Source organism: Solanum lycopersicum, chromosome 6 (genome assembly GCF_036512215.1).
Source record: "Solanum lycopersicum chromosome 6, SLM_r2.1".
Lineage (NCBI taxonomy): Eukaryota > Viridiplantae > Streptophyta > Magnoliopsida > Solanales > Solanaceae > Solanum > Solanum lycopersicum.
The window spans coordinates 40,651,451-40,668,916 of NC_090805.1; the positions used below are offsets into that span (position 1 = coordinate 40,651,451).

Below are 17,466 nucleotides of genomic sequence, written 5' to 3' on the forward strand. Positions count from 1 at the left end.
CAAAAATCTCTATTCTTGTTATCATTATTGGTCGATTTTTGTTAGCCTGAAATTACATTTTTACCCTTGATCATTATTCAGTTCATATATAGAAAGATGTTTCTAGAATTATTTACTATCTTTCTTAATACATTTTTGTTAGAATGAAATTATATTTTTACCCTTGGTCGTCCTACCACTTCACTCTTCTATATGATAGAAATGAGAATCTATATTGTTCATTGGGTGACTCATTTTTACTCATTTAATATGAGTCAAGTAGAGTACTTTATCTATTTTTGGTTAACTCGTTTTTGATTGACTCATTCAAACTCCGGTTGTTATAGAAGGAGTTGTGGCACTTCCGTTTGGGAAATCAAACTAGACTGTCACTCTTTTAGAAGAGGAAGCGTAGCTGACACGTTGAACCATGTCTATCGGTAAAAGATAACCCTAACTTAGGGCTCCAGAAATAGAATTTCTCGACCGGCTCATTCATCACTCCTTGTTCCATCATTATTTGTACTTATATATAAGTGTGAGGATTGATAGAACACTCTAAATTTATAAAGGCAAGAGCAGTACTAGAGGAAATTGAGAAAGTGTTAGCTAATTGATTTAAAACAAGGCAAATATGAGTCGATACCAATTAGTACTGGCTCAGAAAAAGAGGAGGGGAATTTTACATATGCAATGCAACCATTGTCATCATCAGTACTTCCCTTTGTGTTGCATTCAACAATTGAATTGAATGTATTTGAGATCTTAGCTAAAGCTAATGATATTCAACTTTCTTCTTCTCAAATTGTTTCTAAAATGCCTTGCAACAACCCTATTGATACAGTCAACATGTTAGACAGAATGCTTTATCTCTTGTCTACTTATTTTTTGCTCACTTGCTCCCTTAATAATAATAATAATGTTAGACTCTATGGTCTTCACCAGTGGGAAATATGTTTGTTAGTGATAATTGTTAAGAAGATCAATTGATCAACAATGCAGGAGAAGAAGAGAAGTGAAGATCAACTGATTTACAATGAAGAGAAGGAGAGAAAGAACTGCTCTGTTTTCTTCCACTAAGATCACGCAATGTACATTGTAAAGAAACTGAAAAACTAACTAATTACAAATGATCCTTCCAATATATATATCTATCACATTAAAGAATTAACTAACTGCTTTATAACTAACTTGATTTGTTAACTAATCACTAATCGACAGCTGTACATTTTGTTAACTGCTCAACATCCTCCCTCAAGCTAGGTGTATGAAAAACATTCTTCATTCCTAGCTTGGTAAGTAGATATCTGTGTTGTACGCATGTAAGACCTTTTCTGAGCAAGTCTGCAGGTTGCTCTGATGTATTCAAATACACTGGTTGAACCAATCCTAACTGAATCTTCTCTTTAATGAAGTGACAATCAATGTCTATGTGTTTAGTTCGCTCATGGAAAACTGGATTGGCTGCTATCTGTATAGCTGATTTACTATCAGTGTGTATAGGCACAGGTAGCTCAATTTGCATTCCTAGTTCCTTGAATATTCCAACCAACCATACAATTTCTGCAACTGTTGAGGCCAAACTTCTGTATTCTGCCTCGGCTGAACTTATTGAAATGGTGCTTCGTTTCTTGGACTTCCAAGATATTAGTGAATCTCCATAAGTAACTATGTAACCAGTTATTGACTTCCTATTGTTTGGACATGATGCTCAATCTGCATCACAATAGGCCTTCAACTGATTATCAACCTCACTTGTCATGAATATCCCTAGACCTGGTGACTGCTTTATGTATCTAACCACTCTCATTGCTGCATCCATATGAGATGTCTTTGGATTATGCATAAATTGACTTAGAAGTTGTACTGAAAATGCAATATCTGGTCTTGTTATGGTCGGGTAAAGTAATCTTCCAATCAATTTCTGATACACTCCAGGATCCTTCAATAATTTGTCATGCTTATCTGCAGGGAAAAAGTATAAATCAAATTCTGTAGTTGTCAGTCTTTTATTCAGCTCAATAGGGGCTCCAACAGGTTTTGAACTTGACAATCCCATGTCTGAAATTAGCTCAAGACAATACTTCCTCTGATGCATAAGGATTCCAGTACTGTTCCTGGCAAATTCAATCCCTAGGAAGTACCTCAACTCACCTAAATCCTTGATTTTGAAGCTGTCTTTGAGGATTCCTTTTGTCTCTAAAATCATCTTGTGATCATTACCTGTGATTAGCAGATCATCAACATAAACTAATAACACCACCAAACTGTCTCCTTGATGTTTTGTGAACAAAGAATAATCATGATGACTTTGTCTAAATCCTAAGTTGATTAATGTTGTAGTCCACTTTATATTCCATTGCCTGCTGGCTTGTTTAAGTTCATAAAGTGACTTTGTGAGCCTACACACTAACCCCTGCTCACTTTGATGGACAAAACCCAAAGGCAACTCCATATAAACTTCTTCATTCAAATCACCTTGAAGAAATGCATTGAAAACATCCATCTGATGAATCTGCCACTGTTTTGCAGCAGCTAAGGCTATGACAGTCCTCACAGTCACCATCTTACAACAGGTGAGAAGGTTTCTTGATAATCCAGACCTTCCTTTTGATTATACCCCTTGGCTACCAATCGAGCTTTAAATCTATCAATATCTCCATCAGCTTTATATTTGATCTTGTATACCCATTTGCATCCTATTGCTTTCTTGTCCTTAGGTAACTTAGTGATCTCCCATGTGTGATTGTCCTCCAAGGCCTTTATCTCATGTCTCATGGCTTCAACCCATCTGAGATCATGAACTGCTTCTTGATAAGATGTAGGTTCCCTTTCTTGAGAAAATTTACTAATAAAACTCTTGTAAGATGGTGTAATGCTACAGTAATCCACAACATCTTCAATAGGATACAAACACTGTCCAGCTTTACTATTTGTTGACAAAATATAGTCTGCATGCCATATAGGAGGCTTGCTTGTTCTATGTATTTTCTGATGTTAACCTCATCAGAAACTACATCTTCAGACCTGTTATTGGAAGGTTCAGAATAAGATTTTGATGTTGAGGTAGCTCAGTATCATTCATGTTATCCCTCAGAATAACACAAGGTGTGAGTTCACAATCATCAATAGTTGTGTATGACAATGCAATCTCTGGATCATTTGCTTGTCTAAAATCTGAGGACTGAAAAGGAAACTCTTGCTCATAAAAAACAACATCCCTGCTGACAAAAAATGTTTGTGACTCAATGTCTAACAGCTTATATCCCTTCTGATTCATAGCATATCCCATCATCACAGTTCTTCTAGCTCTAGGATCAAACTTATCACTTTTATCCAAGTTTGTAGCAAATCCTAGACAGCCTATCACTCTAAGATGTGATAGTAATGGTTGTCGATTGTATATTATCTCAAATGGTGTTCTATCTTTTAGTGCAGACAAAGAAATCCTGTTTATAATGTATGTGGCAGCTTCTATACAGACCCCCCAGAATCTGTTTGGTAAGTAACCTTGAAGTTTAATAGCCCTTGTTGTTTCCAATAGGTGCCTGTGTTTTCTTTCTGCAACTCCATTTTGTTGGGGAGTATGTGGACAAGATCTCTGATGAACAATGCCATGTGACATAAACAAATCACAACAAGTAGCATTCATAAACTCACCTCCATTATCAGATCTAAACACCTTAACACACTTCCCAAACTGATTTTTTATCATTATCAAAAATTGTTTCAGAACAACAGCCATATCAGACTTCAATCTTATTAAGAAAGTCCATGTCCATCTAGATTTGTCATCAACTAATGTGAGAAAATATTTCATTCCATAATAAGTAGCTACTTTATATGGACCCCATACATCCATGTGTATCAAATCAAAAACAGCATTTACATTGGTGCTACTATTGGGAAAAGGCATCCTTGTTTGTCTAGCTTGTGGACAAACATGACAGTGATCAATAGTAAAACTACTATTAGTATTGAACTCTTTTATCTTCCTAAGTACTTTCATTGGAACATGTCCCAATCTTCTATGCCAAAGTGCTGGATCTCCAGCTCCTTGTTTTATTGCAGACATTGTGAGAGGGTTGTTTCCTTGTGGTATTTCATTCCAGTTCATCACATACAAACCTTCTTCCACCTTACCAATCCCCTTGACCTTCCCAGTCCTGAAAAATACAATGTGTAGGAAAGAAAGAAACACAACAGTTTAATCCCCTTGTCAGCTTGTTCACAGACAACAAATTAAACCTGAATGTTGATATACACAAGACATTACTGATCATTTCAGTAGCATTCAATTGTATACTTCCAATGTGGGATACAGTTGCTGATTCTCCTATTGGTAGTTGTACTTGCCCTGTGCTATGTATTGTATGTTTATTATGTAGGTATGTATGATTACTGATCATATGATCTGATGCTCCAGTATCTATAATCCACTTCAAACAATAATTGGGATTACCTGCCAGATTCACACAGCCTTGAGGATTCAAGAACTCCTTATTGCCTTGCAAAATTCCAAGCATTTGTTGAAGTTGTGTAGGTGTTGCCTTTTGTATTAACTTCCCTAGCTGGTTAGGTATATCTTCCTGCCCTTGTATTGTTCTATCCATGTGAACCTTATCATCATGCAGTCGTGAATGCATAGCATTCTTTCCTATGTGATCCAATGCTTCCTGCAGCTGTACTCCTCTTGTATTGGCAGAGTTAACCTTCTTCTTACCTTTGAAATTTTCTGGATAACCAATCAACAAGTAACAAGTGTCTTTCACATGCCCATTGCATGACAATTATCACATTTCTTCAGCTTATTGCAATTAGCCCTATCATGACCTCTCATGTTGCAATAATCACAATACAGTGTGTGGTAAGTTTTCTTCGAATTCTGAGATTGTCTATTATAGAACTATGTGGACTGATTATTCCTGGCAGTATACATAGCCAAAGATTCAATTCCTTCACTGATATTCCCTGCAATTCCTCTTTGACTTTCATCTTGGATTACAAGAGCATATGCTTGATTAACATTTGGTAAATTATGCATCATAAGAATTTGACCTCTAGCTGATGAATAGCTATCGTTTAATCCCATAAAAAACTACAGCAATCGTTGATATTGTAGTTGCTCAACATACTCCTTAGATTTGTTGCAATCACAACTTGGTGGAGGTAAAATTGTATCATACTCATCCCACAGATTTTTCAATTTCGTGTAATATGCAGAGACACTCAATACTCCTTGTGTTAGAGTAAATATCTTCTTGTGCAATTGGTATAGTCTCGATCTATTTATCTTGTCAAATCGCTCCTTGAGGTCAAGCCATACCTGATGTGCACTAGGCGAGTACAAGATACCACTAAGCAACTCCTTACTGACATTGCAGGTAAGCCAAGAGATAACAATGGCGTTGCATCGATCCCAAACCTTTTTCAAATTGTCTTCGAAATCAGTACGCAAAACAGATCCATCGATAAAACCTATCTTGTTTCGTCCAAGTAATGCAATCTCCGTAGCTCTGCTCCATATAGTATAGTTCTCCATTCCAGTCAATTGAATTCCCACAGACAGAGCTCCAGGTACATCTGAAGAGCTCAAATACAATGGATGATTGTGATCAATCATCACCACATTCCCAGTAGCTGTCTCACCTTGTGTTCTGCTACTCGATCCTCCCAGTGAATCATCCTCGATCGCCATGGATCAGATCCAACTGCCTCCGTAAATCCTTCGTAAAACAGAAGAAAAAAAATTGCAGAAGATGAAATCCAGCTCCTAAACTCTTCCTCCTCTGTGCTCTGATACCATGTTAAGAAGATCAATTGATCAACAATGCAGGAGAAGAAGAGAAATGAAGATCAACTGATTTACAATGAAGAGAAGGAGAGAAAGAACTGCTCTGTTTTCTTCCACTAAGATCACGCAATGTACATTGTAAAGAAACTGAAAAACTAACTAATTACAAATGATCCTTCCAATATATATATATATATCACATTAAAGAATTAACTAACTGCTTTATAACTAACTTGATTTGTTAACTAATCACTAATCGACAACTGTACATTTTGTTAACTGCTCAACAATAATGAAGATGGTGCATCTTTGAGGCCTATCTTGGATTTGCTTCAGCAGAAAGTAGTCATTAACACATGGTAATTGTTTTCTCTTATGCAATACTTCCATCGTTTCAATTTATTTGTCTGATTTTAATTTGTCATCGATTCAAGAGAATAAGTGTTTGATATTGTTGTTGAAAAGTAAAAAAACCACTTGCTTCATAAAAAAAAGCAAATAAAACGTTTGGTAAATTAATAAAACTACTTTTACATGGAAGTAGAAACAGTTTTCTATTGTCGACAAGAATCTAAAAATTTCTGCTTCTTTAAAAAAAATAAACTATGTTTTCATAGACTAATTGTATCATTTCTACTTGTTGTAACTAAAGTAGCTCAATTTTGCCTCGATGGACTTTAGCGACAATAACTAAATGATGAAATTTGTCAAGAATCTAAGAATTTCTGCTTCTTTAAAAAAAATAGAACTATGTTTTCATAGACTAATTGTATCATTTTTACTTGTTGTAACCAAAGTAGCTCAATTTGCCTTGATTGACTTTAGTGATAATAACTAAATGATAAAATGTAAATAATTTACAAAGTGTAAAGAGCAAATTACGTTACATCTAACTCCTTTCTATCCATTTTGAAATGATAGGTTTGGATTAAAAGTTGCAATTCTTGAAGGAGGACTTCCATTTGAAAGGATTCATGGTGTAAATACATTTGAATATTTTGAAATGGATCACACGTATAGTGGTGTTTTTAATAAGGCAATGTTTAATCATACAACTCTAATGATGAAAAAAATACTAGACAAATACAAGGGCTTTGAGAACATCAAGACTTTGGTTGATGTGGGTGGTGGTCTTGCATCCAACCTCAAGATGATTACAACTAAATACCCAACTATTAAGGGCACTAATTTTGATGTGCCTCACGTTGTCCAACATGCCCCTACTTATAAAGGTACCTTCTCATTCTTGTTTTTTTCTTTTAATAGCTGATAAATTTTAACGTTGTCATTTAAAGTTGATATAACTCTTGTTATAAAAGTGATTCATATATACCTTTATCATTACACATATGACTTATATATACTTTACCGTTACAAAAGAAGCTCATATATATCCTTCATCTAATTGAAGTGAAAATATTGGTTTTAAATTTATTTTTTTGACTTAATTTTTTTTAAAAAATTCATGTCGGGGTATATACGATCTTTCTAGCAAAGTTGAAACCAAAAAGTAAAAAAAAAAAAAAAAGTATGTCTAAGTAGGATCAAATATATCCATATGGATTATATTTTTAACTTCCACTAGAGGAAAAAGTGTATATGTAGGTCATTTGTATGACATAGGAGTATATATGAATGACTTTAATAACGATGGATATAACGAACTCTAAATAACTTGAGCGCTATATCAGACCTTTTTTCTATTTTTCTTTTTAATTTATTGATACTTCTTTTTGTATTAATTTGTTTGTCTAGTTTTCATTTGATATAGATATTTATATTTCATTTTTAAAAAAAAAAAAAATTATCACAGGGGTGGGACACGTCGGGGGAGATATGTTTGAAAGTGTTCCAGAAGGACATGCTATTTTTATGAAGGTACGCACGTGCCTCAAATTAATTATAAAATTAGTATGATAAAAGTTTAGTAGAAAAAGTAATTATTCATAACTATTTGTTGTTTCTTCATAATATTGACATTTTGTGTTTGTTAATATTGATAGAAGTGGATTCTTTATGACTGGAGTGATAGTCAGTGCGTGAAGTTACTGAAGAATTGCTATAAAGCTACACCAGCAGAAAATTGAAGCTGGATTCAAAGATATAATTTGTTGTGTTTGTAATTTTTGGGTCATGGAATTCTACAAGTAGCTTTACCTCTACTACTTGACTCTAAATGTCATCCATTAATATTATTGTATTTATTTTCTGTTACTTCACTTTGTTTCTCTAAAGTAATAATTCAATTATCAAATGCTCTTTTGTACTTCTAAAGTTTGAGCTTGAAAAGTTCTTCGACGGTGGAACTCAAATCTTCCTCTAAATAACTCAAGTTATATATAAGTTGCTCGTCTTGATGTTCTTTGATATATTATTCACTCAAAACTATTCACGTCTAATTTTAAAATTTGAGCTTTCAATTTCTTCATTTGGACTTCCATTCGACTTGTTCATTTTATTACTACTAAATAAAATGATCGGTATTTCATTTGATTCTCTTGATTTTGTTGGGAGAATAACATCAAGAGAAAGAAAAATTATGCATAGCAAATTCTCTTGTAAACAGAGGAAGATGATGAAGAAAAAACAAAGGAGGAAAATAAAGTTACACGGCTATATTCAGTAATAAATCAATAATATAGGCTACTTTAGGTAATGGCTTAAGTCATATGCGCACCTTAAAGTTGTTCGTATATTTCACTTAGACACCTCAATTTAGCCTCATACCTATTGAACACTTCAACCTTAACAAATTTACACCAATTTAACAAAAATGATAGTCAAATAAAAGAGAAATATGTGTGCATTTCAAACGCTCAAACATGACAAATGGACCAATGAAGTGATGACACATGGCAATTGAATTAATTTTTAAAAAAAATTTATTTAAATAATCAAAAGCAATTTAAGAAAACAAAAATTGAATAAATCCACCCAACCCCCACCCCGGCCCACCGGCCACCCACCATTCTTCTTCTCGTTGACTTGAACTGCAACCTCCATACTTCTTCTTCTTCGTTTCCTTTTCACTGGCCCCGGTGTTTCAACACTAGTCAACAATAACCTCCAGCCTTTTCTTCTTCTCCATTGAATTTTATCCATATTTCACCATTATTGTCAATCTAAGCTAATTCCTCATTTACCTTTCATTTTGATTGCATCAAAACCTTCTATTCATTATCTTTTATCTTCTTTTCACTAATAATTATTTATAATAAATTACAAGAAAAAATAATTTTTTACAGAAAAGATAATCAATTGCTTCATCGAAATATTATTTTTATCGAAACAATGAAACTTTGCCAAAATATTTGAGACTTTAATTAGATTTACATAGAAAAAGAAAAAACACAAAAAGAATTTGAGTGGGTGTGGGTATAGAAAGAGATCAGAGAAGTTGCAGAAAGGTATGTGGAAGAAGGTCATTTTTTTTATTTAAAATTAATTATTTTTATGCATTATTTATTAATTAGGTCTATTAATTGAAAAGAAAAAGAAAAAAAGATCATTTCAAATGGTTTCACGCGCTTGGGGACCGTGAAATACACATTTTTTGCCACATAAGCCATTTGTGTTCAATAGGAACTGTTTTTGAACACATAAGGTGTTCAATAGGTATGAGGCTAAATTGAGGTGTCTACGTGAAATATACGGACAATTTTAAGGGGTCGCATATGACTTAAGCCTTAGGTAATAAAAATGACCGAATGGTCGATTTGATTAATTATCTCATCGCTATGATGTTGGTGTATATTATATATACGTACAACTTCGTACCTTAGGAGACCAACATAGAACATGATCAACCCATTATCTCAATGTAGGGTACTTCCATCTTTTAGCAAGCTTGATCACTTTAAATTTTTGTCCAGTATGGCATAATCACATATTCATATTCGCATCTACATTTATATAAACATTCATATTGAGGATGTATTGAACTTTAACTGACGACTCAAAAGCAGATATTTATAGGTTTTCCTTTTTCCACGAATCACAAGCACCAATTAACGAATTAACTGAGTTCAAATTAAACATTATTAGTACTCCCGCCTTTTTTTTAATTAGAAAAAGTGATCCCGCCATATTTCAAATAAAAAGAATAAGTATATGTAATTATTTTAAACTAGACGGGCTTAATTGGAATAAAAAAAGGTTTTCCTAAACCATGACGCAGAATGGAAATTAACAAGCTTGATCAGTTTAATATTTTCCTAAATCCTGGTGTATTAGGATTAGGAAACTAATGCATTCCTTTATTAGTATTAACACTTCCTTCTCCGATTGAACTTGGGATTAATCCTCTCCTTATAAATTGTTTTAAGTTTTAACTAATAATTTCATCATTCAATAATTTTAATTTTTTTTTTTAACAATGTCGTACAATTACATGTTCAAATTCATAATTGTGGGAGAAACCGGAGTGGGAAAAACTTGCCTGCTTTACCAATTGACATCGGCGCGATTTAAACCGGTTTACGAGGTCACAATCGGAGCTGAATTCGGATCCAGAACGATCACCGTCGATCAGAAGCCAATTAAGCTGCAAATATGGGACACGGCGGGACAGGAAAAGTTCCGATCACTCACGAGATATTTTTACAGAGGCGCTGTTGGGGCTTTGCTAGTTTACGACGTGACTAAGCGGCAAACTTTCCAGCAACTCCCGAATTGGCTCGAGGATTTACGAAAACACGGCGATGAGAAATTGACGGTAATGGTGGTGGGGAACAAGTGCGATCTGGATGAAGAAACTAGGGCTGTTAGTAAGGAGGAAGGCGAGGAATTTGCGAAGAGGAATAAGTGTTTGTTCATGGAAGTATCAGCTAGAACGGCGAAGAATGTGGAGGCGGCGTTCGGAAGCGCGGCGGAAGAAATATGTGAGAAGATCGGAAAAGGGGATTTTGGGACGGTGGAGGGATATAAGGGGATTACAATTGGGAATTGGAGAGGAAAAAGTAAAAGATTTTACTCATGTTGTTTTTGACAATTTGTTTGTTTATATACTAAGTAAATTGTCCGCGCGAATCTATCTCACAATTAGATCACTATCATGTTGAACTTGTAGTGTAGTTGAACTTAATTTGGTTTAGAGTGTACTTCACTTAGTTTTCAACAACGTTAACAAGATAAAGAACTTATAAATGAAGTATTGTTTGAAACATCTCTAACTTCGCAATATCTGTAAAATTATGTTCACAGTCTTAATATATTTTATTTAATCGTTTCGAGAAGTGATATATATTTGAATAACTTAATCTATATTCTAAGTTGCGGCATTAAAATGTTAAACAACATGTAAATCAAATTAAACAACTCTCAATTTGTGTTAATAGTGTTAGAACTATTACTTTGTGAAGAGATAGATATAAGAGAATTATCGGTCAATTTTTCTTCTAATTTATTACATGTCTTTATCTCTCTGGTCAAAATTGATTTTATTATCATTAGGAATATTAGCTCATAAGAATTCATACCCGTTACAGTTTATTTGCTAAAAGTAGAAGTAGTCCTTCTTAAACAATAAGGAATCGTTTGGTTACTGGTTAGAGTTACGCACGTATTAGTTATGCAGATTTGGTCATGTTGAATTTAATCATGCTGATATTAGCTACATGGATATTAGTTATGTATGTATTATTTAGTTGTTAGAGATTATGACAGATGAATCATAACTATTGAATATTAAACTTGTTGTAAATTATTAATATATATCATTTACAAAATAATAATACATGCTAATAAAATGTGGAATATATTGAATAATATAATGCTAATATTTTATTAGCATATGTACCGTTAAAAAAATATATAATCAATTTCTAATATTAAAAAAATATTTGTATTACATAAATTAATGAAAATTACAATTATATAAAAATAAATGAAAATGATCTAAATATAATAAGAAACAAAAAAACTACACATAAAGATAGGACACATTAAAATTTCCAATTTAAAAAATAAAAGAAATAAAAATGGCTATATACATAAAAAGAAATAAAAACAACAAATGTATGTATAGGAAAATAGTAAAGTTTCCAATTAAATAATAAAATAAATTAATAGAATAAATATGTAATACATAACTTATTTCACCTTCTACCCTGCATAACTTTATACATATATTTCCTCATAAGTTATATTAATATTAATTACATAGGACTACAAAAAATACAACCAAACATGATATAAGTTATGTTGATTTTTATACCTAATACAAACTTCTTATATAGGTACACATGATATGAATGTGAGTATTCTATTATATTGATAGTATGTTGTGTGTATATTTTGTATATATCATAAGTATATATGTAAATAATAATAAGTATTTTACTAATAGATAGTGTATTGTGTGTATGTTTAGTATATATTATAGGTATATACTGTGTGTATATTTAGTGTATATTATAAGTGTATATATATATATATATATAATCATAAATAGTTATACTTATTAAATAGACAAAAATACACTATATTAATAATTGATTCAAACTTTCGAATTAATAAACTATGATTTTTTTAAAGGAAAAATTAGTAAACTAGTCAAAATAAATAACATATTTAGTAAAAATATCCATACTTTATAAATATTAGCAATAATGTCAAAAATGTCATTATTTTAAAAAATTTATGTGTCCCAATTTTCTTCCTATTTTATCTCTCTTTTTCAATTAATTCTATATATCTTTTTTTTAAAAAAAAAATTATTCTCTCTCATATTTATCTTTTCAAATTGTTAATTCTCTCTCCCATTTAATTTTTTTTCTCTCTCATGGTTATCTTTTATAATTTTCCTCCAACATTCAAGTTGCAAATATCTTTTTGCCATATATTTTGGTTGTTTTTTTAATCCAAAATTGAATCAAAAAGAATCCCTTTGATTAAGGTATCTCTAATCTTTATCCTATTTTCAGATTTCTTTTCCAATTTTATTTTTGTTTAAATATTAAAAAACTGTTATTTATATTTTTCAATTTCCGTTATGATTTACTCTCCAATGGCTGAATCCAAGAGGCTTACTAGAGGTATTCATCTTAATCAACCAATTTCTGGTGATTTTTCATCCTTTAATTTATTTATTACTTAACAAATAGTGAATAATGTATGATCCGCTGCTAAAATAAGGGAAGAAAGAGGGTAAGAACATTTACAAGACTCATTGGTGTGCAAAACCTTCCTCAAATTTAGAACGCAAATGTAGAATCTTTGTCTACTCGTGAGGATCTTGAAAAAGACGACGAAGATCGCGAACAATTTTCTATTAGTTTGTTTTGTATTTATAGTTCTTTTTTAGACTTTGGTATGCTTTCTTAATTTGTATTCAAATCACTATGTATACTATCAATATTTGTATTTATTAAAAATTTCATGTTGCATGGTTTATGAATCTTGTATTTGTCCCTAATTTGTATTCATCCAATTGTATGTCAACTAGTTTATTTGTATTCGAATACAAATACAAATAATAGACATATTGGAATGAATACGACTTAGAAAAGGAAACAAGATCTTGAAAAGAAAAATAAATACACAGTGAAAAATATATACGAATACAAATGTATTTCTTAAATAACTATATTTTATTTGACATACATATTGGAATGAATACAAACTAATAAAGGTATGTCAACTGAATTTGATATTTTTTTCTAATTTGTATTTATTTTAAAGGTATGTCAACTAGTTATGTATTTTATTTAAGAATGAGTACACCAAATATTCAATTATTTCTTTTCAATTTTATATTTCATTCACTTTTTCATCATACTAATTTTTTGTATTTTATATATTATTATACAAAATTCTAAATAAAAACTAGAATAAATAGAAATACAAATAAAATACATATTGAAATGAATACATACAGGATTTTTGAAGAAAAAAATAACTATATAGGGAAAAAATATATGAAAATACAAATATATTTTTTAAATGACTATATAGATAAATTCGGCATACCTATTGGAATGAATACAAACTAATAAAAAACTATAATAAATATAAATAGAATATATTGTGGAATGAATATAATTTAAAAAGGTAAAAATTTTGAAGAAAAAAAAACAAAATTTAAATTTTATTTGAAAATGTAACTGATGAGAAAATTAAGGATGCTTGCCTTTTTTTTGAAATATTCCCCCCCTTAATTTTCTCTTATTAAATAATTATATTTTTTAAATAAAAATAAATAATAAAAACATACATAACAAACTAAAATGACATTTTTACTAAATATTGAAATTGTTGCTAATGAGTCCTCTTAAATGCTAAAATATTGACATTTTGAAAAATTTCCTTTTTTAAAAGCTTGGCCCATTAAGACCATTGGGCCAAAACCTGGATGCGAATATTTAAGCCAACTTTTAAGCCAGACACAAATGTACTAATGGGTTGCGGGCTGGGTCAAATTCTACTTTGGGAAATTTTTTAAAATGTCAATATTTTAGCATTTAATAGGACTCATTAGCAACAATTTCAATATTTAGTAAAAATGTGGAAATTATTATTAATAGAAGAACTATATTTATTTTGGAACTTAATTGCTGAAAAGTAGGGTTGTACAAAATTAAATCAAAAATCAAATTAAATCGCAAATCGAGTCAGATCGGAAATTTTTAGTATGGTATTGACAAAAAAAATCTGACTATATTTGGGTTGGGTTGGCTTAACTAATAAAAAACAAACTGAGATTAAACCAACCCGACATTATATACATAATTTTAAAATTTTATTTTATACATAAAAATATTTACTTTGATATAATTTTTAAATATTTTTTTTATACTTTTTCATAGTTTTTATCTCTTAATATATTATTTCAAGTTTAAAAAACTTAGAATTTTGAATGGTTTTATAAATATTATAGTCCACAGTTGTTTGGTAGTAATAATAAAAATTAAATCAAAATCAAATTAATACTAATGCTAAAAGAAAATCAATTTAATTATATTGATTATTTATTCTTTAATTTTACATTGATTTAGACAACTAAAATACATAATTAAATTTTAATTTCCTTCAATATTTAGTCATGTAGCTAATACTTATTAAACTTATTATAGCATGATTATGATCATTTTCATTATCATTTGTTAATTTGTAATATCTTTTTATGCAATTTCATCATTATTATTTTTTGAATATTTTAATGTCATTAATCACGTTCATAGGAAAAAAAAAAGCATACCTAAATGGTGATTCTTTTTGGTTTTAGGTATGAATATTATCTAAAATGACAAAAAATTATTCCTTTTTTTAAAACTAATTATTGCAGGGGTAGAACATGTTGGAGGAGATATGTTTGAAAGTGTTCCAAAAGGAGATGCTATTTTTATGAAGGTACATTGCCTTATATTAATCAAGAAACTAGTACCCCAAAAAAAAAATTATCAGAAAAAAGTATTTGAATATTTTTAAGAGATAAGTGTCAAAAAAATACTTAAACAATTCTTTTTTTTTTTTAGTTTTATACCTGAACTATTGAAAGTGTGAGTTTCATAGATAAACTATTTAAAGTGATAGTTTAGGTATGAAACTCAAACTTTCACTAGTTTAGGTATGAAACTCAGAAAAAAAAGGTCGTTATTGTTTCTTTTTTAAATATTGACAATTTTTTGTTGTAATGGTGTATGTATGAAAGTGGATTCTTCATGACTGGACCGATAGTCAGTGTGTAAAGTTACTGAAGAAGTGTTATGATTCTACACCATCAAAAAATGGAAAAGTTATTGTTGTTGAGGCCATTCTACCTGTTCAACCCGATCCTAGGCATACCTCTGTTGTTATTTCGCAAACTGATTTGATCATGTTGGCTCAAACTTCTGGAGGAAAAGAGCGTTCGAAAAATGAGTTTCAATTCCTTGCAAATCAAGCTGGATTCAATGGCATTAGCTTTATATGTACTTTTGGGTCATGGAATTCTACAAGTAGATCGACCTTGTTTACTATATAAATGGAAATCGAAAGGGGAAAATTACACGCAGCAGGAGCTGCAAACGAGAGTTGTCAAGAGAATTACCAAATAAAGGAACAATATGAAATAATTTCTCAATTTATTTGTTTAATGTATTTTCTCTCTAATTTATGTTAAAAGTGATGAATAATTGGACCATTTTCAATAGTTCACGATAAGTGAATTATTCAAATATGTTTTGTGATGCGCGTGTCCTTTAATTATTCATACTCCTATTAGCCCTCATCAATTATACATTTGTGTCAAATCTTAATATTTATACTGATAACTTAATCGATATAAAACAATAATCTGTAAGTTAATATCTTAATGATTTAGCATGTATGTTTACAAACCGATAAATTAAATTAATAAACTTTAAAATCAAACTGATATGGAGCTCAACACAAACATCCCTTCAAGACGTCAAATAAATGATGGTGATGTTGAATCAGAAGAATTACAAGCTCAAGTGAGGGAATAAAGACACACCATGCAAGGTAAGAAAATGGTTCAAAACCAAATTCAAATAATAAAGCAAATAACCAAAACTTTGCAAGTGAAAAAGATAAATTCAATTCTCTTTTTTTTTTTCACCCAAAAAAGATAATACCAATTATATAATACTCCAACTTTGGAGAAACGTAACAAGCGCTTAGTGCCCTACAAATCATTTTCGATGTAGTGAGTAAATATACGATTTAATACCCTAACATAAGAAGTTTTAAATTTTTGGCAAATAATTCATAGAGGTACAAAAACAATGTCACTGTAACAAAAATAACTTTAACAGCAATAAATATTAACATAAATAAAGAGTGATAAAGTCTTTATCGATATTAGCTAATAACATTAGAATCAACATCGTAAAGACTTTAGGAACATATATAAAAAAAAAAAAAAGAGTGTCACTTGTCGCAAAAGATACATATTTAGCACAATTAAAAATTAATCATCTCTAATGATACTTTTCATGTACTACGTTAAAAGATACAAATATTCCCTAACTTAGGAGTTAGGACTAAGTAGACATATCGTACCATAATAAGTACCGTTGGCCGTGGTAAGACTTTAAGTAAAATCTCATGCTATGAATATGTAATTAAAATCATAAAATATGTAATAACTAACATTGAATCCATTTGCTCGTACTTATTCAATTTTTCTTTTTTATTTGTCAAATGAAGAAATAAAAAAAAATTACATATTATACTTTATCGTATCATACATGTAATGTAGAATTCAATCTCAAGTGAATCGACTAAAAAGAGCATGTTTGGATTGATTTAAAAGTTGAATAAATATATTTTTAATTATTTTTAGTTTTGAAATTTTTGGCAAAATTAAAAATAACTTAAAACAGAGGTTAAATAAATTTAAAATGTAATTGAAAACCAAAATAATGCTCTCCTTACTTTCATTTTTTGGCTTAAAAAATATTTAAATTTAACTTTAAAAAGGAAAAATTACTTTTTAAATATTAATTTTTAAATTTATCCAAATGAGCTCCAAAACGAAATCCCAATCAAGAAAATTGTTTAGTAGCCCAAATCAATTCTTTACAATAGCTATACGTTGACATGTGCATACATTAGGCCCATTTACCAAAATACTTTCAATAGGGAAAATTTCATATATAGCAAACATAATTTATTAAATAACATTGTATGGGTGTAGTTTACATAATTACATTTTATGGGTATAGTTTAGTTTGTTATGTATCTTTTAATTT

At 30.4% G+C, this 17,466-nt stretch overlaps 1 protein-coding gene and 1 pseudogene across 1 annotated transcript; both read left to right on the forward strand.

Moving 5' to 3' along the window:
- The first annotated feature begins 201 nt into the window (after positions 1-201).
- On the forward strand, positions 202-15,712 carry LOC101251194 (cathecol O-methyltransferase 1-like; annotated as a pseudogene).
- Positions 10,098-11,158, forward strand: LOC104648091 (ras-related protein Rab-2-A-like). Its single transcript, XM_026031526.2, has one exon. The coding sequence runs from the start codon at positions 10,149-10,151 to the stop codon at positions 10,758-10,760; it is 612 nt and encodes a 203-aa protein (XP_025887311.1). The 5' UTR covers positions 10,098-10,148; the 3' UTR covers positions 10,761-11,158.
- Positions 15,713-17,466: the final 1,754 nt, after the last annotated feature.